The sequence below is a fragment of the Cornus florida genome, unplaced genomic scaffold, assembly GCF_030987335.1.
Source record: "Cornus florida cultivar Cherokee Brave unplaced genomic scaffold, ASM3098733v1 CherokeeBrave_3.0.0_Hap2_Chr10, whole genome shotgun sequence".
In the NCBI taxonomy this organism is placed as follows: Eukaryota; Viridiplantae; Streptophyta; class Magnoliopsida; order Cornales; family Cornaceae; genus Cornus; species Cornus florida.
The window spans coordinates 99,388,134-99,414,998 of record NW_026775580.1 but is presented as its reverse complement, the minus strand read 5'-3'; the positions used below and the strand labels follow the sequence as shown (position 1 = coordinate 99,414,998).

At 35.7% G+C, this 26,865-nt stretch overlaps 2 protein-coding genes and 2 pseudogenes across 8 annotated transcripts; 3 read left to right on the top strand and 1 right to left on the bottom strand.

The window, feature by feature from the left end:
* Nucleotides 1-693: 693 nt before the first annotated feature.
* Nucleotides 694-1,481, top strand: LOC132278227 (cytochrome P450 71B36-like; annotated as a pseudogene).
* A 5,972-nt stretch (nucleotides 1,482-7,453) lies between these two features.
* On the top strand, nucleotides 7,454-8,653 carry LOC132278226 (uncharacterized). The gene is made up of 2 exons (XM_059780034.1): nucleotides 7,454-8,045; nucleotides 8,202-8,653. Exons 1-2 carry the CDS (start codon nucleotides 7,454-7,456, stop codon nucleotides 8,651-8,653), a joined length of 1,044 nt encoding a protein of 347 aa, XP_059636017.1.
* Nucleotides 8,654-13,438: 4,785 nt separating this feature from the next.
* On the top strand, nucleotides 13,439-17,713 carry LOC132278225 (cytochrome P450 71B36-like; annotated as a pseudogene).
* Nucleotides 16,548-26,642, bottom strand: LOC132276301 (uncharacterized protein At3g49055-like). Of its 7 annotated transcripts, none has more exons than XR_009470867.1 (8): nucleotides 24,917-26,642; nucleotides 24,762-24,838; nucleotides 23,168-23,279; nucleotides 22,786-22,902; nucleotides 18,179-18,744; nucleotides 17,947-18,057; nucleotides 17,409-17,543; nucleotides 16,548-17,323 (listed from the first exon to the last, which is right to left on the bottom strand). XR_009470867.1 is itself a non-coding variant. In XM_059777669.1 (5 exons), the coding sequence occupies exons 1-5, from the start codon at nucleotides 26,339-26,341 to the stop codon at nucleotides 18,397-18,399; spliced, it is 2,079 nt and encodes a 692-aa protein (XP_059633652.1). In that variant the 5' UTR covers nucleotides 26,342-26,642; the 3' UTR covers nucleotides 18,075-18,396. The 7 variants fall into 7 exon arrangements, 1 of the variants encoding a protein (XP_059633652.1); XR_009470868.1 differs by having other exon boundaries at nucleotides 16,548-17,302; XR_009470871.1 differs by having other exon boundaries at nucleotides 16,548-17,269.
* Between the last annotated feature and the right edge of the window lie 223 nt (nucleotides 26,643-26,865).

The window sequence follows — 26,865 nt, the reverse complement described above, 5'->3', positions numbered from 1 at the left end:
CAAGCCCCTATAATATAGAAGCTGTTTACCTCTTATAGTTCAGCATGCAGACGAAGTCACATAAAATGTTCTTTATTTATATATGTAAATCATCAATTATTCTAACCAATACGAAAGGCAATTGTTATGAATCATAAGTGACAAGCAATCAATAAATTTTGCAATTAAAGTTTTTTTCAGAGAGTCGTGATAGAACCTCTGAAAATCAAAGATTGAAAGAAAAAAGACAAAGAAGCACATTGTACATGACAGCTTGGCACAGTAAAGTAACAGCATTTTAATGCCAAACTCCATGTCATATCTAAGATAAATCTTATCAAAGTAGCCAATTATTGAGCCCCTATAATATGGAAGCCATTTACCTCTTTTAGTTCAGCCAGTAGAGAAAGTCACATAAAAATAGTTTTTCTTTATATATGCAAATCATCAATTATTCTAACCAATACTAAAGGCAATTGTTATGTAACATAAGTCACAACAACCGGCAATCAATAAATTTTGCAATTAAAGTTTTTCTGAGAGAGTCGTGACAGAACCTCTGAAATTCAAAGATAGAAAGAAAAAGACAAAGAAGCACATGACAGCTAACGTACCTAGACTGATTGTTCTGGACATGGATGGTTGGGTAATATATATAGAGATAAATGATAGTCTTCATCTGTGCATCACATACAAGATCAAAAAGCTCCTACAATGGCTCTCTACATCATTCCTCTATGGCTTCTTCTCCTCCTCTTTCTTCATCTAGTGATGCTCACTAGAAAGATAAGAGCCAATAAACGAAACAAGCAGCTTCCTCCTGGCCCTTCTAAGCTTCCATCATTGGTAACTTGCACCAGATTGGTACCTTGGCTCACCATTCTCTATGACAGCTCTCCAAGAAATATGGCCCCGGTCATGCTTCTGCAACTTGGTGGTGTACCTACTCTTGTAGTCTCATCCGCTGAGGCTGCAAGATAGGTCCTGAAAACTCATGATCTTGACTGTTGCAGTAGACCACAGTTGGCTGGCCACTGGAAAACTCTCATACAATTATATAGACATAGGTTTTGTACCATACGGTGATTCCTGGAGGGAGATGCGGAAGATTTGTGTTGTTGAACTCTTCAGTGTGAAGAGAGTAAAGTCATTTCAGTTCATTAGAGAATAACAAGTTTTTGCTGATCAGCTCGATTGCTCAATTGTCTTCTTTTGGTAGTCCTGTTGATCTTAATGAGAAGAAGCTTTTACTCGCTGCAAATATAACCTGTAGGACTGCTTTTGGAAAGAGTTTAGAGGGAGTGGATGTGATGGTAATAGATTCTTAGAGGTAATTAGCAACCACAGATTCTTAGAGGTAATTAGCAACCACAATTTCTGTAATTAAACCTTTTCCACAATTCACTTCATTCTCCCTCCCTGCACTTCAGGATAATAGCCTCATACCAGCATCTCGCAAGCCAATCTGTGACTTGAAACCAAACAAATTTGAAAACCAATAATTTGATTGCGCATTTTCTTCTTAGAGCGATTTCAGATGTTCACCTACTTATGAGCCTAAAGTTCAAAAAAATTGTAATGGATCTTTGTTCAGTTTTTATGACAGAATGAGCTCTTATAAAACTGAAAAAACTATCAAAAAGTAAAACAAAAATGTTAAGGCAGAAACATAAGAAGAGGCAACATCATTTTCTTCAAAGAAACTTCAATGCAGTACAATTAGTTGAAAAAATAAACTAACTTTGCCTATCAATAAGACGTCCTTTAAAGAATGGAATTTTTATAAACTAGCATTTAATTACTGTTCAGATATAAAAAAAGTATATAAAATACAATAAACACACAAAGGAAGGACAGTAGTGACAAAAGAAGTGTACTAAGAGGAAATGTTCAAAAAATAGCACGTTCCCTCTGAACTCTGTTGCCAGCACTTGTATATAGAGCCAATTTGACCCCTGTTGCCGCGAAATGTCAAGCTCCTCGCACTGGAGTCAGTTCCTCTGCCCTATCAAAATAAATACACAAAGGAAGGAGAGAATAAACAAAAACAGTTCAATCAAAGCAAGAGTTCGGAAAGATCCATCTCATTTGAACTTTGTTGTTCCGTGTTGGACTGATGAAAGCCCGCAAAATCTGACCCAAGCCATTGCCTTGGCCAGCATGCGTATCTAGGGCCATTTGGACCCCTGTTTTCTCGAGTGTCAAGCTCTTCGATCTGATGGGTTAGCTCCACCACCCTATCCCTCAGCCTAGATGCCCTCAAGTCTGCAAACCTCAATGAATTCTCAACAGCATCTCCTGCTGCCATGGGAGCAGTTCCCATTTCTGCTTTGAATTTGAGTGTTTTCTGACACCCCACCACAGTTTGCTTCTCCTCTTCAAGTTCCTGGCCTATAGGCTGATAACTGAAGTATGATTAAGAACAATAGTTCAATCTAATCAGAAATAGAAGAATACTCGAGGAGAAAGAGGATTTGAGAAGAAATAAACTTTATATGCAAATAAATAAAGAGGTATCAAACTCAAGTTAGAACTCAACCCACCAGATGGATTAAACTTTACATGGATTAAGTTTTGGGTTATATCACTCTTAAGCATTTGAAGTGTGTATCTGCTACCATAAATACTGTTATAAATACAGTATCATTACTATAAAGCCATAAGGTCATTTAAAAAATAAAAAAAGAAAAGAAAAAAGGAGCTTCTCATTTATGTATCCACAGTGACAACTGAAAATAAAACCTGGGTTCATACCTCGTAATCGGCTAATTTACAGCGTAACCCAAAGATCCCCAATTCTATAAATTATTCCCAAGTTAACAATAAAACTCCCAAATTGATCCAAATACTCCTAGCAGGAAAACATACATTGCCTTCTGTACTCTGTACGTTTTTTTTTTTTTTCCTTCCAATCTCTTCCAAACAATATGCCAAACTATAATATTGTATAAGAGGATAATGCTCCGCTACGTCTGAGGAATAACACATGCGGCAAGATTCTAATTCCATCCGTTATTGTTTGGGGACAAATGGTATAGAAACAACCAAACGCATCATAGTGACATTTGCACTGTGTCCAACTTTTGAAGCAAAACTTTCCTATTTCTCATGGTAAAAAATATCTTTAGGCTTCATTCTTCCTCATACATCAATCATGAAATATTCTAAGCTGGCCAATTTACCATAACCAAGGAATAACAAGTTATAAATTTTGTCTAATGGGAAGGAATTGAGAATGAGATAGTTTTAGACGAATTCATACCTACATTTTTGAAGTTCAGGTTTTCAATGTATCAGTGCTAATGAGGCTGAACCACACTGATAACCAGCTCAATTGATGCTGAAATCAGTTACAGACAGTGTACAAAGAATCAGCCAAAGTTAAGAAGCATGGATACTCATACAAAGCTGGTCCGCATCGAACACGTGGAGAACACCGACTCTTCAAGAACATACCCAAGCACGTGTCTCTGACACATGATGGATGTGTTCATAATTCAAAATGAATTTGATTATTTTGAAGACAAGTCTGCCACACTTTAGACACTTCCTACAAATATAGGAGTCATAAATCTTGTAACAGAAGTGGGTACATAGAGTACTGCTAATGGGCATATGAAGGCAAGGTTTATGCTAATTCCTCCATCCCTGTCAATTCAGTAGAAGCAAGTGCTTAAAGAAGTATAAGAAAGCAGATAATTTAATTCCTTTGGCTTCCAATGCTTAAACTGACATGGGAATTAAAAGTCCTCATGCTAGGACACAGCCAGCAACACCCAAATTGATCTGACTCAAATTCCCGTTATACCATGAACTTCAAAATGGAAATTTTCAATCACCTAGTTTACCGATAGTCAGCATGCTTGGCCGACACCCAAATTGATCGAATCAAACTCAAGTTACAGATGGATTAAATTTATAAATAAATAAAAAAGGATATGAGTTATCATAACTAATTTATATGACAAACCCAAAACAAGATCACAAGTGAAGAAAAATCACAAAAGAATAATAAAGGATTAAAATTAACAATTTAACACAAACATCTCAAAGAATAATGTAGAGGGTGGGGCAGATTTGATTTCAACAGGTTATGAATAACACAAGGATATCGAATGGTATCAGCCATCACTTCAGGAAAGTTTCCTAATCAAAGACAATATTAAAGACAAATTCAGAGAAACAGACATTCTAGCTTCACCGGGGATGATATCTTACATGGCTCTGAAAAGAGAGCTTCAAACTCCTGTAAGAACATGAGGTTCAGATAGTAAAAAATAAAAATTGCCTCTATCGTTATGATCTCGTAGATTCAAGGCTTTGTCTGCAGAGAATTTCATCGGCGAGAGAGATCTGCCGGCGAGAGAGCTTTTATCCAATGGTGTGGTTAGGGTTTGGCAAGGGTTTTTTTTTTTGAGGTATTTGCAGAGTGAATTGAGTGAGGAGAGAGAAATAAACGAGCGGAGATATTAAGAAGAGCCGTTAGCGAGCAATTTGTTTCCCGCGTTTCACCCAGGGCCAGGCTCCCCATAAATCCGAACCCTTGTTACCTGCCTGATCAAATTTTGATGTCTAAGGCGGTCGCAGTTGGTCCCTTTGTTTTATTTGGAAGTCCAAATTTTGCACAACTTCTAACCTAATTCTTATAAGAATAAAATAAATCAAATTAAAATAAATTAAATTTAATATGTTAAAAAAATAATAATAATTGGTTAAAAACTTAATACCCTACTAAATCGAATAAATAAATTAAAAAGTAAAAGTAAAAGTGTTGAAAAAATAGAATTAATATATTAGAAAAATTACAGTACTGTCACAGTAGATGATATTATTATAGGTCGACTTTGCGATAAACACATATAATTTTTTTTTTTAGCCTTATCAAACTTGTTTAACTCGATTATAATTTTTTTGGCCTTTTGACAATGATAAACAAAAAATACAAAACGTTACTAAACGGTTCTAAATTTTAAATTTAAAAAATTTTAAAATATATAAGATAGATTGAGTTACGCCATATTGTGACACCAAGTATATAATAAAAATGGTACCTATTGCCTAGACAAAATAATAAGTATAAGTGGCCACATCCTAACATCTATGTTATTCATCATGCACTTGACGAATCCAATGTTTATATCACCGGTGACATTGCTTCTACAATTTAAACACAACTGCAATTGCAATGTGTGTTATAAAGACCATGAAACGGTGGACCCAAAAAAAAAATAATAATAAAAAAATGTAGAGGTTGTTTCAAGTCATTAGAATTGATCATCTCAAAGGATTAGGTATGTTGTTCTCTCTACAGAGATCTCTACAATTTGAATTATTTTATTTTGGTGGACTCTCTGCTTAATATACGGATAGTTTAATAACTACCACAATTGGCGCCACTACAATTTAAAGCACAGCTGAGTAACAGCCATTTTTCAGATGCATGTGGAGAAAGTTACATAAAGACTTCTTTCTTACATATATAAATATATAATTGATTATCCTAACGAATACAAGAATTATTCTAACTACTGCAAAAGACAAAATTATTCTACCTAATATAATAGACAACTGTTATGATTTATGAACCAAAAGTCACTGCACCCCCCAACAATCAACATAAATCATAAACTAAACTTCCTCGCAAAACATGACATAAATCATAAATTATTCAAACCAATACAAAAGGAAATTATTATCATACCTAAGTCATTACAACAAACAATCAATCTTGTACTTAACACCACTCTGAATGCCGTTATAGAGTTTTTTAATGACACCATCTCTCAAAATCAGTGACGGACCTAAAAAATTATGTGAAAGGGAACAAACTTATATATATAGTGAGGTTTTTCTATAATTTCAGTGGAGGCAATATTAAAATTTTATAGATATATAATAAAAAAAATAAAAATTTCGGAAAATAAAATACAAAACAATTTCAGTGTAGATCCGTCCTGCTTAAAATGGAAGACCACTCCGTTGAATGCATTATTGAAGTTGGACATTGTTTGACCTATACTTATTATTCTTCTCATCATATTAATTTGTCCACAAGTTTGAAGCTGCAACCACCATGTTCTGCAAAGAAAAAGAAAAGTGAAATTTTTTAAAAATTCAGGACGAAGCGTATTTTACACGATAGCTTAGATTAACTTTGACAGATTATTCAGGACATGGATGGTTGGGTATTATATATAGAGATGAAAAATGATAGTCTTCATACAAGATAAATTAAGCTACCTCCAATGGCTCTCTACATGACTATACTTGTGTGGCTTCTTCTCCATGGCCTCCTCTTTCTTCCTCTAGTCATACTCACTAAAAACATAAGAGCCAAGAGACAACAGCCAAGAGACAACGCAAGCAGCTTCCTCCAGGCCCTCCTAAGCTTCCCATCTTTGGTAACTCGCACCAGATTGCCGGTACCTTGCCTCACCGCACTCTATGGCAGCTCTCCAAGAAATATGGCCCCGTCATGCTTCTGAAATTCGGTAGCATTCCTACTCTTGTAGTCTCGTCCGTCGAGACTGCAAGGGAGGTCCTCAAAACTCATGATCTCGACTGTTGCAGCAGACCGCGGTTGACTTCTCCTGGAAAACTCTTATACAACTATATAGACGTTGGTTTTGCACCATATGGTGATTACTGGAAGGAGATGCTGAAGATTTTTGTTCCCTTTAATAAATTTTTGTCTTTCTTCCTAACGGTTTTATTTCAATTTCTATATAAACCACTCATTCTATTTTTTTTCAATTATAAAGGCCTCTTATCTTTTTATTTACTTATTTACTTATTTTGTTTTATTTTGTCTTCCACTTTAAAAGACGACAATGGAGGAAGTACCACGAGGTTAGCCTTTGTTAGATTGTATATCAAATGTTTAGAATGTGTTGATCAAATGTCTAAAATGTTCACATATGTCAGTATTCGTAATGTTTATGTTTTGTTATTATATATATATAGTAAAAATGTGGAAGATTTTTTTTAAGTAGTGGGACCCACTACTTATTTGATTTAGAGCAAGTGGTGTGAGCATACAAGCTTATGTATCTACTTTTTAAAAAGTAGAGTGTCATATAAGCTAAAAAGTGATGATGTGGTACTTTTTTTTTTTTTTTTTTTTATCCATATGTTCTATGGTGTGGAACCCAATTATTTCATTCTCTATTTATTATTTTATTAATTTAATTTAAAAATAAAATAAAAAAATTGAATTTGAATTTAATAATTTTTTGTCTTCTTCCCAACGGTTATATTTCAATTTCTATATAAACCACTCATTCTATCTTCTTTCAATTATGAAGTCCACTTCTTTGCATTCTCAAGTCCATTATCTGTTCTTTAAATTTCTATATAAACCACTCATTTTATCTTTTTTCAATTCTATCTTCTTTCAATTATCAAGTCCACTTCTTTGCTTTCTCAAGTCCATTCTCGATTCTTTGAGTCTTCATATTTCTTATACAAAAAAACAATGGCTTCAACGTCACGAGATATACCTGTATCCGAGTCTATTTCTCTATTGAATTCGTCAGATTCAAATGGGGAAGATATTTTTGAAATCCATCGAAAAAGGATGAACGATGTGAGGAGATTATTATCGCTTCATAAGGTGCGGGCATTCTTTCAACCTCGTAAGAAAAAGTATATTAAACGTGATAGAGAGGAGGCAGCACAACGGCTATTCCGAGATTACTTTGCTGAAAATCCGATTTATCCACCAAACATATTTTGTAGAAGGTTTCGAATGCGACGAGAGTTGTTTCTTCGTATTTTGAACGGTGTTACAACATATGATGAATGGTTCATCCAGAAACCCGATACCCTCGGTCGTATGGGGTTAATTCCTATACAGAAGATGACTGCTGCAATCCGTATACTCGCATATAGAATTTCAGCTAATCATTGTGACGAATATATAAAGATTTCTAAGTGCATTGCGATCGAAAGCTTGAAAAGGTTTTGTGATGCTATAATTGCTGTGTATGCGGAGCAGTACCAACACTCACCAAATGTAGACGACATTGCACGTTTGCTTCGAGAAGGGGAAGAGATAGGTTTTCCAGGTATGCTTGGCTCTATAGATTATATACATTGGGAATGGAAAAACTGCCCCACAGCATGGCAAAGCACGTACACGAGAAGAAGCCATAAACCTACCCTCATAGTGGAGGCCGCTACATTAAAAAATCTGTGGATCTAGCATGCTTTTTTTGGTATAGCTGGTTCACACAATGACTTAAATATTCTCGATCATTCCCCAGTATTCAAGAGCATGATCAATGGTTCAATGCATTCAGTTAATTACGTGGTGAATGGGCATCAGCGTACAATGGAGTATTACCTATCTGATGGTATATATCCTAAGTGGGCAACTTTGATGCAGACCATCTCGTACCCAATAACTGTCAAAGAGAAATTATTTGCTAACAAACAAGAAACTGTTAGAAAAGATTTAGAACGGGCGTTCGTGTTGCAGATGAGGTGGGCTATAATGCATCAATTGGTTCTTTATTGGAATACAGAAGATCTAAACAAGATAATGAGAACGTGCATCATATTACACAATATGATCATTGAAGACGATGGCGAACACATTTTGCAATGGACACCTCCGACAGATGACCCAATCTCCCTTCCACATTACGTTCGAAACCTATTAATGTTGGTGTAATGTCCCGAATTTTATGATTTTTTTTTCTCAAATCTTTATTTTATTTTATTTATTTATTTTGCGTACATCGTTTTGCGCACCGTGTGGGTCTCGGTATTATACTTAGTTATATGATGATATGTTTTATATATGTTTATACATATATAGTTATATGACTTGAGGTGGAGAAGGATATTTTATGGCATGGCAAGAGAATTTTGTGAGCTTGGAGGGCATTTTTGACATTTGATGTAGTGGTGGACCTTTGACCACTTGAGAGCCATTCAATTTGGAGGAGACATGGTCAATATATGACCACAGATCTCATTTCCTCTCCCTCACTTTCAGCCACACACACTCTCTCTCTCATCCATTTTACTTCCTCTCTCTAAAATCTCAAAGTTCTCTCTAGATTTTGAGATAACTAAGGTAAGATCTAGGAAGGGAGCATGAAGAAATGTTGTTCTATTCTTCAAAGTCTACATTTCTATACCGATCTTGCATGCATTTGGGGATTTCCGAGTTGGAGTTCTTGGCTTTGGAATTACTTTCTTGAGGTAGGGAGGTCTAACTCATTATGGTTTGCCTTCTTTTTGAGCTTAATGTTTGATTTCTTGAAAAGCATGATCTATGTATTTATATGATAAAATTATGTGTAAAGGTGATCTTTTCTTGAAAAGCATGATCTATGTGCTTATGTGCTAAAATTATGTGTAAATGTGATGTTAGTTATGTATTTGAAGGTAAATTGTTGAGAAGCATGCTATATGTATAAGTGTTTTCTTGATAACATGTTTATGATGATGTTAATGTTGATAATTATGATGAGCATGATAGCTTAAATTAATGGAATTGCAAAGCATGGAAATTATTAATATTGAAAATGCATAATTTCATTCATGGCATGTACATGGTTGGGGAATTGGGGTGGAAAGGTCGTCACACGATTTGTGTTGGAAAGTTTTATGGAAAGAAAGAATGTTTTAAATGTTTTGAGACGAAAAAGGTTTTAGAAAAAAAATGATTTTTGTGAAAGGGACCGGGTTTCACGAGCTTGGGGCTAATTTGACCTAAAGAGAGTGCGTGCCGAATTTGGATATGTAACGTTGATTGCTAGGTCCCAAATAGTTGACTGGATTTGGAACTAGGGATGTCTAATCAAACTCGTCTCGGTAAAGTCGGTTAGCGGTTTTCGGTGTGAGTTTGGATGGGTTGGGACCGTGTGATGATCCAAATTTTGAGATTTTAATTTAATTAATTTATAATTTTTAGAGTGTATAAAATTAATTATTTATTTATTAAAGTTAGTGTACTTTGAATTTTGATTTATTTTTGTTATATAAAATATATATTTATGTATGTATTGTATTTATAATGGAAGTGGGAAATGGAAGGCAGCAGGTGGCGAAATTGAGATGGTTGATTTTGGGTCCCACTTGAATGGTATTTTATGGGTCTTTGACTTGGTTTTGATTTTATCTTTATATATATATATATATATATATGTAATCTGTTGGATGGGTTCCAGCCGTGAGATAGAAGGAGAAATGGAATTGGAAAATGATGATGATGGCATTTTCGCAGGTCCCAGAGGTTTAATGGGATTTAGTTTTTGTTGTATATTTTATGTATATATATATATTGCATATGATGAATTGAGTTAGGAATTGGGTCTGCCGAGATTTAAAGAAAAGAAAGCAAATGGGTAATGGATTCACGGGACCCACGAGTGATTTGGTTTTGTAACCTTTATATATATATATATATAAATGTAATATGTTGGGATGATGGAATAGGTCAGCCAAATGTGGGAGAGAGAAAATTGTGATGATGGTGGTGTGTACTTGTGGGACTCGATGGAAGACTCTTTGGCCAAAATCCTTTGGCTTGCCCAAGACTCTTTTGACTTGGTTTATTTCTTCACGTGGCTTTGCCTTTTAGGTGGCTGATAGTTGGTCCTGAAATGATGGAAAGGGGACACTTGGCCGAGATGGGAAGAGAGAGAAAGAAAAAAGGATTTGGGTTGGCAGGTTGTTCACATGGGTTTGTTGGCTGGTTTCTGTGCGAGGTTGGTAGATTTGCATTTACATAGGGTGCCTTCGTCTTGTGAATTTAGTGAGCAGATAGAGATAGAAAAATAGAGTGATGACAGAGTGAGTTAAGAGAGATTGAGGAGAAAACAGAGAGGGCCGAGAGTTGCAGAGGTGACCGGAGCTTGAGGAGTTGATTATCCAGTGAGGAAATAATTCTTTTTCAGTGCAGGGTTTTCTATACCTTGAATGGCTTGGAGTGGTTTTGCTTCAATGGTTTTTATTAAATGTTTTAATTAAATACATATGTATTTTGTTTATAAACGCACATGATTATGTATATTTTGTGAAGCTGTTTTGTTAAACCTCTATGAAATTCTTGTTATGGTTTTTCCTACTGGGACTTTTGTCTCACCACCCTCCAATTTCAGGTACTGAAGATAAACGGGGATTGCTAGATTCGGGCTTAGCCTGAAGAGTCGGCATTGCAGGATTTTATTTTATTTATTTGGAGATTTTTTTTTGTGTATATTTTGAGGAAAACGACTTTGTATAAAGGAGGCCATTTTTTTGAGATCCTGGGTGTAATTTTGATGTATATGGACTTGTATAAATCGATGATTTTATTGGAATTGTTGGGACGTGACAGACTGTGTCGGGATGGTGTCACATTCACGTCATTATTGCATTCATATGCATGGTTTAGTTTTGTGCAGAATATATTGTGAATGTATTATATTGATTGCGGTTTTGACATCCCAATTAATGATCTCAACTTCTTTCTCTCCCATTTCTTGCTTGTCGACTCAAGGGAGTCCAAAGTTGGTGCTTTAGGCCCTTTCTATTGAGCTGTTGAGCTCACCCCTTATCTTTAACATTTTCAGGAAAGTCGGAGAAGATTTGGCATAAGGTTTGCAATTACAGACTTAGACAACGCTAGGATGTTTATTGTAATGTATTGTAACCTTATATTTACGGCCATGGCGGCCTCGTTTATGTATTTAATTCCTTGAAAATTGTGTAAAGACGATTCATATATTTTAATTCACGAGAGATGTATAAAAGATGTTATTTTGACGATTTTGTGAAATGTTTAGGGGTAATGATATCCATGGAGTTTTAATTTTATGTTTAGATGTTTTGAGATTGCACTGGAATGGGTTTGGGAAACAAGAATTTCGTTATTTTCATCATTGGGTATTATCTAACCGGTTAGATGGGGGTATCTACCCGGTTAGATGAATGGGCAGTGTGTTGGTTTGATGGGTTCTTTTTATCTAACCGGTTAGAAGGAGTTTCCTAACCGGTTAAATAGGCTTTTGTGTGTTCAACTATCCGGGTAGGAGATTCCTTGAACTCGGTTAGATGGATAGGGTAGAGAAGGGGTTTCATGATTTTCATTATCTAACCTGTTAGAATAAGTTTCTTAATCGGTTAGATATGATTTTTTTTACGATTTTTTCACTGGTCATTCATGTACTCGGTTAGAATAAATCTTCTAATTGGTTAAATGTGATCTGACTATTCATCTACTCGGTTAGGAGAAATCTTTTAACTGGTTAGATGAACTGATGTCTGCACAATGACTTTATAATTCATCAAAATTACCCAAAGACCCCCAGACCCTAACCAAAGTATAGAATGACCCTAGAAAATGATAGAATTACCCCCTGAAGGGTATGAATGTTGTAATTTGACTAGAAAATGACTATTTTGCCCCTGAGGGTTTCCATATCACTTTTTGGCCATGGTAAAAGTCTATTTTACCCTTTTTGGGTTTATTATTATTATTTGATAAAGTAAAATGACCTTTGTACTCCTAATGAGTTGTGAAGCTATAATAAATGTACCAAGTGACTAGTTTACCCTTGTTAGACCTTAAACCATTATTTGACCATAGGTGATAACCATTTTACCCCTATGGACTCTAGAATTATTGTAATGACATGAAATGACCATAGTACCCTTGTGTAACCTCGGGTTCGGGTAAAGACCCGGTTAGCGATCGAATCCCCGGGTTTGGGTCGTTACAGTTTGCGGCACACATTACATCTCGTCTAAGTAGGATTTGCAATAAATTAGACAATGTCGATCTTAGGAGAGATCTCATAGAACATTTATGAAATCAATTTGGTGATGAAGATGCTTAAATTTGTTGTAGTCGAATAAAATGTAATTTTCATATTGCTGATGAATAAAAAATGTTTTAAAAATTATTTGTTTTGATTAGATTTGTTAAGAAATTTAAAGAAATATCCATTACATATATAAGTAAAAATTACATTAGCTTCCCACAGATAGAAAAAGAAAATTACATTACATTAGCTTTCCATAGGTAGAAAAAGAAAATTACATTACATAGCTTCACAAACTACCCCTTTGACTGAAACGTGCATAAATTTCATTTTGTTGATCAATGATCCATGCTTTTGCTGCTGCTGTTGGAGCATTATTTGAATTTTTAAGCATCATTTATCTTTTAAAATCAAGTTGCTTCGACTCAAATTCCAACTTTTTCATTTCTTTTTGCGCCTCAAATTCCAACTTTTTCAATTCTTTTTGCGCCTCAATGTCCATTCTTTTTGTATGTTCTTGCTCCAAGCCTAAATCGAATGTAGCTTTCAATTTCATTTTTTGAGATTCGACTGCTAAGGCGTTCATCAACTCAATTTGATGGGTAAAATCTTTAAATTGTTCTAGAAATAAATTATGTTGTACCTCTTCTTTACTTTTTTTGCGACCCTTCTTAGATATTTTTTGTCCAGGGGGTCGTACAATGCCATGCGAACTTTCAACACTAATTGCAGGCGAATTGTCGTCGCCAATGTTTACTGAACCTGGTGTTGATACTCCAGGTATTGACCGAGTAGATGGATTGGTTTGGATTGTTGACGAAGTAGGTTGAACAGTTTCCGGCTAATCCCAGGCTCATTTATATCGATCTCCACTGCTCTTTTGTTTTTCCCTGCGTCATTGCTGTTGGAATTGGAATTCCATTTTGACGAATTCTTTAAAATACATCAACAGTGATCCAACTTAAATGGCTCATTTTCTGACCTATTAAATAAATTTCTTGCTTCATTGAGTTATAAAAAATAAAAAATAAATGAAATTAGTTAGATTGCCAATTAAAATATAAAAAAAAAAATTTTAAAAATTTACGAAGTAAAAAACTTACTGCATCTTCAACGTTGAAGCCACTAGGAGTATGATGTTGGATTTGTTTGTAATATCCAGAAAATTTTCCTACAAATTTTTTAATGTGTGAGAAACGATTTTGCAAATCTAGTACATTTCAGGACGTCGTGCCCTCTGGTTGCCGAATAAAATTTTTACGGACTCGTCCTCAATACGTGATTTGCTTCTGATCCAAACCCGTTATTAGATCTTTCCCAATGTCAACCCATGTTTTGCATAATGCTTCATCTTCTTCAATGGACCAATTTATTTTCGAACACCTAGAATTTATGCTTTATCTTCTTCAATGGACCAATTTGTTTTCGAACACCTAGAATTACGTTGGGATTGAGATGATTGGAACTGAGATTATTGAGATTGAGATGGTTGGTATTGAGAATGTTGTAATTGGTAATAAGATTGGATTTGGGGATGTGGTACGGGTTGGTATTGAAAAGGTTAGAATGGGAAATAAGAGTATTGGGGTTGAGATGGATTTTCGGATTGAAAAAAAATTGAAGAATCCAAATTATAATTGGATTACGGTGGTAATTCGGAGTTATGAGATTGGTTAGGATGGGAGCAATAGAATGGAGGTTGAAGATCCATAGAGATGAATGTTAAAAAAAAAATATTGAGAGAGAGAGTTATTGAAGATGAAAATTATTGAAGATGAAAATTAGTATTTATAGAGTAAATAATATAGCCGTTTTATTACTGTTTAAAAATAACCGTTTTATTACCGTTCTACGGAACAGATTCAACACAAAACAACTGAATAAAGAAAGGCAAAAAACATAATAGAGATACTCCAAACAATACTCTGTCTGTAAAGAAGCCAATAAACAATCGCATGTGGGGGCCATAAAAAGTGCATTGAATGGAAGCTGCATACCGCCCCAGATGCTCTTAGTGGCCAAGAGGCCATATCTGGCCTCACTTTTCTCTCTCTCCCCTAAAGCTCTCTCTTCCTCTCTTTTCTTATTTTTCTTTTTCTTTCTTCATGAATTTCAATCCTTGATTACTCCCTCAATTTTGACAATTTGTCGATGTCGTTTGCGGCAAATCGAAGAGCTCATTGTGATCTTCACTTTGATATGAGCAATTCACCATTTTGGCCAACCCTTGAATTTCAAATTTTGGGCTTATTTTGGGAGTTTTTGCATCGAAGTGAAATAGGGGTTTCTAATTCACATTTTCTTTGATTTTGTGAATTATTCTCCTTAATTTGTGTTATAGCATGCTCAATTTATATAAATTCCTTGTAAAGTTGCTTAAATATTGTATATGAAATATGTGATTGTATGTTATTTGATATTTAAAGGTGAAACATGCTTAATTGATGAAAATTTATGCCTATTGTGCCTTTAGTGCTAAATTTTGTGATTAGAAAGTATGAAATATATTTTAGAAATTTTCTTTTGTTGCAAAGCATGTATATTGTTGAATATTAACTTGGTGAGCATGAATTTCTCTAATTGCACGACATTAAATATATGAGATATTCATGCATGACATTGGGCAATGAAATGGGAAAATTGATTTAAAATGAAAGAAAAATGGATTTTTGAGAGAAAGTTTTGATAAAAAGATTTGCGAAAACCTGGTCACCTAGGAATTGCCTAGGGTCCGTGGCGTTAATGTGACCTAGAGAGAATTAGGGAGACCGCCTTAGCGTGGTTGAGTTATCTGGGCCCCAAATGACGCCATGGAGTTGCTACGGGTCAGGGACAGTAGTCAATCCTTCTCTCGTGCCGCCATGGAGTTGCCATGGGACGGGTTATGTTAACGGTTTGAAAAGTGATGAATAAAAGGGATTTTTAAATATGGAGCGACATAGCATGACATTGCATTCCATGGCACGAAATAGTTTATTTATGACCTTAAAATTGTGTTGTATTTTTTCCGGCATGGCATGATCCCGCTGTCCCTTATTCCTATTTATTGTTTAGATTCACGGGGTCACAAAAGGTGTGTCTTAGGCACCACCTACTGAACAATTTGCTCACCCCTCTATATTAACATTTTTAGGTTGCAGAAAAGAGATGGCGGACGACGATCCACCACAAGTTTAGACGGGATTGGAGATCTATTTATTTTGCTATATTTTGTATTAAAACTTTAATATTTTGTTAATGTAATCTTAACTATTTTGTGAAACTTAATTATCGAAAAAAAAAAAATATTTTGTGAAACTTTAATTTAATTAGTATAAAGTTATAAGTTATGGACTTTTAAATTTTAACTATATTTCATGGACTGTAACTTGATGTAATTAAAGTACGTTCCTTGTAAATAATTATGGGACTAGATAGTGAACTAGTGATTCCTTATTTGGATGTGATGGAGGAACGGGACCTTTTTATATGTATGTAATTATTTTGGAAATGTGGTATATTATTTGCATTGTGTGTTGGGACATGATAAATTAGTTTTAAGGCCAAGTGAGGTCATTGCATTTTTATGTATTTCAACAGGTTGTAGAGAGACTTTTTCTGCGGAGGTCATGCCGAAATTTTATATATTATTATTATTGTTATTATTATTTTGCCATATTTTTGGGTCGTTACAGTATCGACAAAGCATGGAACACAACATCATAATGGAAGTGTTCGTACTTCCTAGCAAGTAGATAATTTATTAAAGTGTTTGTTGGGTGAATTCAATGTATTTGTGTCTGGCATGTGTTGCTACAGGCCACTCTCGAATTCGAAGTAAGAAAAATGTGTCCCAGGCATTTATTGTGAAAGTTTGAAGAGATATCTTGAAAGAAGAATTGAGAAAGAAATATCATGTTTCTTGTATAAAGACAAAGAAACTCATTGTAACGTACCTAGAGTTTGTGTTCTGCACATGGATGGTTGAGTGTATATATAGAAGTAAATGAAAGTCTTCATCTGTGCATCACATACAAGATCACAAAGAGCCTCCAATGGCTCTATACACAACGCCCCTATGGCTTCTTCTCCTCCTCTTGTGATACTCACTAAAAGGATAAGAGCCAAGTGACAAAACAAGCAGCTTCCTCCTGGCCCTCCTAAGCTGCCCATCACCGGCAACTTGCACCAGATTGGTACATTGTCTCACCAATCTCTATGGCAGCTCTCCATGAAATATGGCCCAGTCATGCTTCTGCAACTTGGTAGTGTACCCACTCTTGTAGTCTCATCCGCTGAGGCTGCAAGAGAGGTCCTGAAAACTCATGATGTTGATTGTTGCAGTAGGGCACAGTTAGCTGGCACTGGAAAACTCTCATACAATCATCTAGACATAGCTTTTACATCATATGGTGATTACTGGAGGGAGATGCGGAAGATTTGCGTTCTTGAACTCTTCAGCGCGAAGAGGATTCAGTCATTTCAGTTCATTAGAGAAGAGGAGGTTTCTTTGATGATCAGTTCGATTGCTCAATTGTCTTCTTCAAGAAGTCCTGTTGATCTTAATGAGAAGATGCTTTTCCTCACTGCAAATATAACTTGTAGGACTGCTTTTGGGAAGAGTTTTAGGGGGAGTGGATTCGATGGTGATAGATTTCAAGAAATGATTACTGAAGCAATGGCACTACTTACTAGCTTGTCGCTCTAATTTCTTTCCATCCGCGGGGTGGATCATTGACAGGCTCACTGGACTCCATGGGAGGCTTGAGAGGAGTTTCCGCGAGGTTGATGATTTCTACCAAAAGGTTATTGACGATCACCTCGATTCTGGGCAAAAGAAACAGGATCAGGAAGACATTATCGATGTTCTGCTGGGAATAGAGAGAGAGGAAACTAAAGTTGGTACAGTCAAATTCACTAGAGATAACATCAAGGCAATCCTCATGGTACTATTTTTATTTGTCTCTACTCACATTTCAAGCATTATGGTTGTATAATTGAGAATTTCTTGATCTCAATTATATGAATACTACATAATTGCATATTCCTTAAGTTAATTATATGTTCTGATGCCACAGCAAGTGTTAGCCTTGTCTATAGAGGGTGTGGTTTGGTTCGGTTCCATTATCAACCCTAGGACCTAAGAGATGAATTTGGATTTCCCTCTTGCGGACACAAAACAGTCAAAACAGTGGAGTACTGGAGTGTACAGGGAGAGGGTAAAGATCACCTGTTTAAGTTCATAGCACTGCATTAATGTTGAGGCAGGAACATAAGAAGAGGCAACTTCATTCTCTTCATAAAAACTTCAATGCAGTACAATTAGTTGAAAAAATAAACCCTATAAATAAGACGCCCTTTAAAGGATGAATTTGTTATAAACTACCATTTCATAACTGTTCAGATATTAAAAGTAAAAATAAATAAACAAAGGGAGGGCAGAAGTAACAAAAGGAGCATACTCAGAGAAACGTTCAAAAAAGCATGTTTCATTTGAACTCTGTTATCGCGTGTCAAAGCAATGGAAACCTGCAAAGTTCAACCAAAGCCAACGCCGTTGTCAGCACTTGTCTATCCCCTTTTCCCTGAAGTGTCAAGCTCTTTGAACTGGAGTCAGCTCCTCCGCCCTATCAAAATAAATACACAAAGGGAAGAAAGAAGAAACAAAAAAGGAGTTCACTCAAAGCAAGGGTTCGGAAAGCTCCATCTCATTTGAACTTTGTTGTTGCGTGTCGGACTGTTGAAATCCTGCAAAGTCCAACCCCAGCCATTGCCATGGCCAGCACATGTATCTAGGGCCATTTGGGCCCCTGCTTTCTCTAGTGTCAAGCTTTTCGAGCTGATGGGTTAACTCCACCACCCTATCCCTCAGCTTAGATGCCCTCAAATCTGCCAATCTCAATGATTTCTCAACAGCATCTCTTGCTGCCATGGCAGCAGTTGCTGTTTCTGCTTTGAATTTGAGTGTTTTCTGATACTCCACCACAGCTTGCTTCTCCTGTTCAAGTTCCTGTCGTAGGGCTGATAACTGAAAGTACGATTAAGAACAAATATATCAATCAAATCAGAAATAGAAAAATAGTCAAGGAGAAAGAGGTATTGAGGAGAATAAACATTATATACATTTATATCACTACTAGGAGTTTGAATTCTGTATTTTGTGTCATGAATAGTGTTATAAACACAGTATCATTACTATAAAGTGATAAGGTCATCAAAAAAGGAGCTTTTCATTTATATATCCATGGTGGCAACTGAAAATAAAATCTGGGTTCATACCTCTTAATCAACTAATTTACAGTGTAACCCAAAGATCCCAAATTCTATAAATTATTCCCAATTTAATAATAAAACTCCCAAATTTATCCAAATACTCCTAGCAGGAAACCATACATTGCCTTCTGTACTCTCTATTTTATTTCTTCTAATCTCTTCCCAATGATATGCCTAACTATAATTCCAATTCCATCCCTAACTGGTTGGGGACAAATGTATAGAAACAATCATATGTGTCCTAACGACAATGACATTCACACTGTCCAACGTTTAAAGCAAAAGTCACCTATTTTTCATGATAAAGAATATCTTTAGGCTTCACTCTTTCTCAGACATCAATCATGAACTATTCTAAGCTGGTGAATTTACAATAACCAAGTAATAACAAGTCAGAAATTTTGTCTAAAGGGGAGGAATTGAGAATGAGATAGTTTTAGATTAATTCATGCCTACATTTTTCAAGTTCATGTTTTCAATGTATCAGTCTAATGAGAGGCTGAACCACACTGATAACCAGCTCAATTGATGATAAAATCAGTTCCAGACAGTATTCAAAGACTTGGCCAAGGTTAAGAATCGTGAATACTCCTACAAAGCTTCCATGTCTGCATAACTTGTGGAAAACACCAACTCTTCGAGAACAAACCCAAGCACGTGTCTCTGACACATGATAGTTGTTCATAATTCAAAATAATTTCATTATTTAAAGACAAGGATGACACATTTTAGACACTTCCTACAAATATAAAAGGAGTCATGTGACAATCTTGGAACAGAAGAAGGTACATAGAGTACCCATGTCTTGGTCCCCTCTAAAAGCAGCTGTGAAACACATGTCAAAAGAAACAACTTCATTGTACACTTTAATGCTCCATTTGGTAGGAAGGAAGGAAGAGGGGTGGAGGGAAGATAGGAAGGAATAAACAAATTTTCTTCGTTTGGTAGAGAGGGGGCAAGGAGATAAGAGAAAAGAGGATGGATGAGTTATCCTTCCTCCTTCACAAATTTTTATCCCTCCAAATATGAACAGAAGACGCGAAGGAAAAAAGGCAAGGCTTTTATAAAAGTTTTTAAATTACAAAACTTTCCTTATAAGTAACACACTCTCTTCTCTTCTCTCCTAACAAACAAAATACGGTATTATCTCATTCTCTTCTCTTCCATCTAACCAAATAAAAATAGGGATCGACATAATCTCTTCCCTAGGGATGTCTCATTTATCTCTTCTTCTCTCCCTTCCATCCAATTTTCTTCCTTCTTACCAAATGGAGCATAATTGTTGGACCCAAAAAATATGAAATTTTTAGTTCGCAAACACTGAGGATCGATTGAGCTTCATCATACTAAAAGTGATAACTAGGCGTGCTAAGGTAATACCTTGATTTCATCAGCAAATGAGTTTGTTCCTTTTAATTCATTTTATAATTACAATGTCATATGAAGTAGTGAACTGAAAAAAATTGAATTCCTAGAGTTATTAGAAGTGGGCACATCCTACTCTCCCATATATGAACTCTCATGTGGGAAAATTCGTACTGACAATACATATGTGTTAAAAGACATAAATTCGCTGTGCACTTGAAGTGTTCGGACCCAAGAAATATGAAAATTTCAGTGGTACCAGGAAAAGCTAAAAATGATACCTTGGTGTACTTAAAGTGATACCTTGACATACAAAAAGTAATACCTAAATAAAATCCTAAGTTTATCACCGATGACATTGCTTCTTGAATTAAACACACTTGCAATGTAATATGAAGTCCATGAAGTGGTGGACCTAAAAAAAAATTCAAGTCATTAGAATTGGTTGTCTTAGGGTACCCAAACCTTGATGCCCTGTATTAGACTTTCAAGTAAAGTAAACTTCAACTATGTTTATTCTTTCTAAAAATACGCACATAAAAGAGAACCCTGTTGATGATGACCCAGAGGGTTGAGATTATGAAATATTTGTAAGTTTTAGTGAGGAATATTTAATCAGTGACTTTAAAGAGCAACAAGCTGGTAATAAGTCTTCCGGATTGGGGTGAGGTCTTAGATGATAATTTCAAGGTTGTTACTAAACAATGAAGTACCCAAAAAAAATCAATCTCAAAATGGTTCTTTAATGAACCGATCATTGTTAGTTTGGTCCAAATTTTACAATTGATCCAAAACAGAACTCATATGTGTACTTTTCCACATTGATATGATAAGAATTTAAATGTCTAGACATTATTGTTCTAACAACAATATATGAGGGAATGCACTCGGTCTCTATTTCTTGAGTTCATAAGACATTCAACTTGTATATATATAGACAATAAGGTGAAGGAATTTGACAGAACATAAGGAGTGGAAAGAAAATTTTGAAATAAGTTTCTGGTGCACATTGTCATTGTTGTGTCTCTAAAGAAAGATGGGAACAATAGCAAAAGAAATTTGGGTTTGCAACAGAGAACCAAGTTTACTCATGACTTGTTGAATAAGAGAGTAGAATAAGAGTTTAAGAGGAGCCATTGGGAATTTTTTTGACAGATTAAATGAGGGATAAAAGGGTCATTCCATCTAAAAATTTAAAAGAGCACTTTTGGAAAATAAATGTTATGAACAGTGTTTTCCATGTAATTGGTAATTATTTTGCCTAATTCGGGTTATGTGGAAAAGTGGACTTCTGAAGTGCATGTAGTGTTAATAGGGTCCCCTATTTCCGCTGGACTGTAGTTTTCCCTTTTTCGCTTTTATTAATTTCTGAAGGACAATAAGATTGGAACCGCTAGCCCTGCTTTCCTTTAGATGACTTGTAATTACCTTTAAGTTGCAACTACTATGCATAACTTCAGCAAGTATAACCTAAATTTCAAAACACCAAAAATAGTCCCACATCTCTCCTAACCACTCACTGTATAGGTTAGCTGCACATCTCCTTCTGGTATTGCCAGTATTGATCAGTAGTACTAAAGTACTGGCACAGGCTGCTGGTAAAATGAACAGCCTAAAACTTCCCAAAAAGAATAACTACCAAGTATACAGCACAGCAACAATTTCTGAAGTGGGGACTTCAACGCCTACCCTCAGATATTAATTCTGTAAGAAAGCTAATGAAAATTAAATCAATTGTACCAGACTACTAGTCTACCTTTATCCTGGTGGCTTTGGGTCTTTACTTTCAATCCCCAGGTCAAGGTTTCAAGACTAGTAGAGAGAAGTATCAAGTAAGTAAATATCTATATATATATTTAAATCAATTGTCATGCCATGAGTTACAATTATACATCTTTTTTTATTACTAGTGTCGGTAAAACCAACCGACATTTCATACTAATATTTAACACTCCCCTGTTATAAGGCTCAGTAATAAAAGTAATCACACTTACTCCAGAAACCTTCAGTAGACAGTAGTCATTATTTCCCATCTCTTGCATTCTTAAATAGATAAACAATTTCTAATATCCTAAGCAAATTACTATTGAAGCATCACCACCCAATTCATAAGGAATTTAGTCCTAATATTAACATGTTTTAGTGTGCCTAGGAATTGCTGGTTTAAAAACAACATTATACAAGATAATTTTGCCTTGTAAAAAACCAATATAAATTATTCCAGCAATTAAAAGATGTCTCTTGTTAAAACCTAATATAAAAAATTCCAGCAATTAATAGATGTCATCATTTCTCAAGATTGCACAAACATTCCCTTGTAGGTGTATGCATATTCAACAAACAGATGACGAAAAGTACAACAGGGACAAGAAACTATTGTTCACTCAAATATCTCACTGAAAACATTGATTGGCCAAGATTATGAGCATACCTGTGTCAAAAACTCTTGTTCAACAGCTTTGCCCACATCAGCTTCTTGCTGCGCAGCCATTTTCCATCTTGTAATTTCTTCTTCAGCAGCAGAAATGTCCATCATAAGTCCTTCAATCTAAAACATAAATAATGTCAATAATCAATGAGAGAAACTGAAGCATGCCTCATTTAGACCGGAAAAAAAAAAAAAAAAAAAAAAAAAAAGGGGGCCCCAAAGTATGCCTTATTAAAAATCTATCTTTATTTAATTTACTTTGGATCACACAACCACATGAAAAGAAGAAAAAGGAATCATAAACTACCAAATCTCAAAGCAAAGGGAACTGTCGAAAGAAAGAAAGGGGAAAAAACATACAGGAATAAAGAAATTAGTAACCTACATTATCATTTGCCACTCTATCCTTTTCTTCGAGCTCCTCCATCCGTTGTTTGCTTTGGCTGAGCTCCTTGGCTTGAGCCTCCACATGCTCTTTGAGTAAACCTGTCTCTGCCCTTAATCCAGGAAAGTAGTAAGAAAAACAGAACGATCCCTTGTTAGAGGATATCTTCACAAAAGTTACGAAAACACAAACGATCCAACTTCTATCAAGTACAAAAACCTTAGGTTTTGGCATATTGTCTTATTAGCAAATGAAACAATTGTTATTCGCAAATGACATTATCTAGTAGCACCCCAAAATAAGTAGTAACTGTTCAGTTTGAAAATTAGTTGGAGGTTCTCAAAGCATCTTTTAGTAATGGTGGTTCATAATATCACTATAACATGATTAGCTACTGCATTAATTTAGGAATCTAATATTGAAACATACAACCCATTGTGAACAGAATCTATCATTGCCGTGGCATTGTTCCTTCCTTCTCAAGGTTAGAAGTGGGCGAATCTTACTGACATCATATTATCTATATATATTTCCTACTAGAACTCTCTCCAATATTTTGCAAGTTTTCACTTTTGTTTTGTTACATCTTTGTCATTTTGACTTGGGGACATTTTCTAGACACTAATATACTCCCACCGTCCCAAAATAAATGTCCCTTTTGGGAATCTAACTTTTTAAGAAGATGAGTTTTAGTATTTTTTTTATTGTATTGGTAGTGAATGCGTGATGTTGTGGCCCGAATTTGGTGCCGGGTCGCATTGCAACCTGCTTTCGACCCGACGACCCGTTGGATGAGCTTTGTGTGGGTTCATAAGATCACTATAACATGATTAGCTTTTTGACCCCGTTTTGCTTGTGGATCATGGACCCAAATTAGTACTCTCTTGTAGCCCGATATATAAGGGCGTTTAGTTTGGAGTGGGAAGAGAGAGACACTAAAAATCGTACAGATTAGAGAGTAAGGGGCTGAAACTTGTAATCTCTGATTTTCGCCAGATCTCCCCTTGTGATCTTTGTGTTCATTGTGTGGTGTGTTTACTTTTCTGTCGTGTTTCATGATTGTTGCTTGGGTTCGTTGCTCCATAGTGGGTCCACAAGGATGTGATGGCTTACTTTTTATAAGTTCAATGCAAAAAGGTTAAATTGGTAAAATTACAAAAAATAGTACTTTGACTTTTCAAATGGAACATTTATTTCGGGACAACCAAAAATGAAAAGGTAGACATTTATTTAGGAACGGAGGGAGTAAGTGTGTGTATATATATATATACATAATACATCTGATGTTAATCAAGGGTGCTAGTAATGAACTAGATACAAAACAACTGCCCTCGGACTCAGACCCACAAATTCTCACAAGCAATTGGCTCTAAACATTCCTACATACTCCTGGATCAATTTTTATCAAATAACTCCTGTACCCAATCTAAACCTTCTTTGTATTAGGAGCCAGAGCTGAACTCTTAACCCCACCCTCCTAAATGTCACGCCAGCACTTGACAAAAAATCTGCTTTAACCATTCTATATAATCATATACACCAAGACAAAAGCATTAAAATCAAACAGTTTAGACACAAGTTGAAACAGATGTACCTTAATTCATCCACAGAATGCTGCAGCTCAATAATCTCAAGTTGAGACTGCTTAACAATATTTTCCAAAGCGCCAGCCTGCCAACAATATATTGATATCTAAGCCATGGAAGACAAGTTAGAACTTTAAACACTTATCACCAAAAAAACACTCACCAAAGTATATATTTCATCCTCCTCTGTGTCCAGAGCACCTGCTTTGTCAATAGAAACTGGAAACCTTCCACCCCCATGATGATTGCTGAATGTAAAATCTATCCCAGCCTTTCTTAACCCATTTTCTGCAACTTTAAACAATTCATTTGTTTTGGACGACAGATCAGCTGGCATCCTTCTTGACAAAGCACTTCTCAGTAAAGACCCAATATGTTCTCTCTCCTTAACCAATTGGGAAACCGTTTCATTCAAATCTTTTACTTCATGATTCCTCTCCACTACTAAATCCCTTGTTTTCTCAACAAGGATTCTAGTTAATTGATATATAGATTCCATTCCGGCTAAAGAAGCACGCATATTCTCCTCCATGTCTGTTTCTTGTGGGAGAAACAAGGAGTCTGACAACTCTAATTGGTCTACATTATTAGCATCAATTATTTTTATAACGTTGTCAATCTGATTGTGAATTTTTGATACATAATTCAACTGATCAGCCAGCAACGGCCTTTGTGAGTCCATCTTCGATCCCAAATATCTCAACTTATCATCATACTCACCTACCAACTGCTTAAGCCCAGAGGCTTCATCCTCTGCCAGATATTTTTTTGTAGACATATCTTTCTCTATCTGGAATATCTTACTATCCTTTTCAGCTATAGATTTCTCCAAATTCTCTACAGCAGAACTTTTCTTCAAAACCTCTTCTCTCAGCCCACTAATCGTCGATTCAAGCTCAGAAACTTCAATGGCAATCTCATAGTTTCTCTGCTCCATCTGTTCTCGTGCTTCATTCCTGGACTTTGCGGTTGAATCAATCTGTCTAAGCAGCTCCCCAACAATCTCATTGCTTCTCTTGATAACACCATAAGCAACCGCTGACAATCCCGTGTACTTCTGAGACCTAGGCAATCCCCCTGCAGAAAAATTCTTAAAATTACTCACTTTTTCTGATACCTTTTCAATTCCGGTCACTAACATTTGAGCCGCAGTTTCAATCTCCGATCTCAACGAGTCCTTTGCCTTCATCGTTTCGTCGAATTGCATCCCGAATTCATCCCTCTGCTTCAAAACCTCCTCTTTTACACTAACAGCTTCGTCTAGTTCCACCGATAGCTTCTCATTCGACTTCAGAGCTTCCTCCTTTTCGCGCAAGGCTTCGTCCCTCTGCCTCGAACTCTCTTCACGCTTCTTGATTGCCTCGTGAGCGAGAACCCTCAACCGATTGAACGACTGGTGCAATTCGGTCTTCGAATTCTCGGCTGCCTCACGCGCTTGCTTCTCGCGATCGAGCTCCGCAAGAACCTCTCGAAATCTCTCCACAGAAACATCTTCCGGTAACGGACTCTTGACAACAACCGGCACGGCATCGTCGGATTCGATGTCGCTCAAGACAGCATCGTTGTCTTCGTCACCGCCACTCGCCATTATTTTTATATATAGATATATATAGTCACTGCAAACGATTTATCAAGCAAACCTCAATTGATCGAGATGATGATATGCAAATGAATTATGGACAAATTCATAATCAAACAATTGGAAACTTTATTTACTGATTTGTTTGTATAGGGAATTAGAAACCCTAGAAAAAGAGGTGAATTAATCACTGTAGTTACATCAAACCTAGAATGAGGAATCACTAGCAGTCACATAGGATAGGATATTGGATGGGATTAGAATAATCCAAGAGAGGATCAGCACCCAACCAGTCGCGCCTTAATTTTTTTTTATTATTATTATTTTTTTATGGAAATCAAAATAAGGAAAATTGAAATTTTAATACCACATAAGTTTTTTTAAAATAAAAAGCACCATAAATTAATTCAGCCCTAAAATTTGATTAGGACATTATTTTGGCGAAGTTTGTTTACTCTAACTCACTGAGCTAATGTGCCTTTGTCTCAAAATTAATTTTACAGATAAAGAAGTATAATTAGGATTTGAAAAAA

Coding starts and splice junctions, on each gene's coding strand:
- LOC132278226 (XM_059780034.1), top strand. CDS start 7,454: ATGGCTTCAACGTCACGAGATATACCTGTATCCGAGTCTATTTCTCTA. Junction 8,046..8,201: donor GGAAGAGATAGGTTTTCCAG/GTATGCTTGGCT, acceptor TTTTTGGTATAG/CTGGTTCACACAATGACTTA.
- LOC132276301 (XM_059777669.1), bottom strand. CDS start 26,341: ATGGCGAGTGGCGGTGACGAAGACAACGATGCTGTCTTGAGCGACATC. Junction 23,280..24,761: donor CATTCTGTGGATGAATTAAG/GTACATCTGTTT, acceptor TCCTGGATTAAG/GGCAGAGACAGGTTTACTCA. Junction 18,745..22,785: donor AACAAGAGTTTTTGACACAG/GTATGCTCATAA, acceptor TCGTACTTTCAG/TTATCAGCCCTACGACAGGA.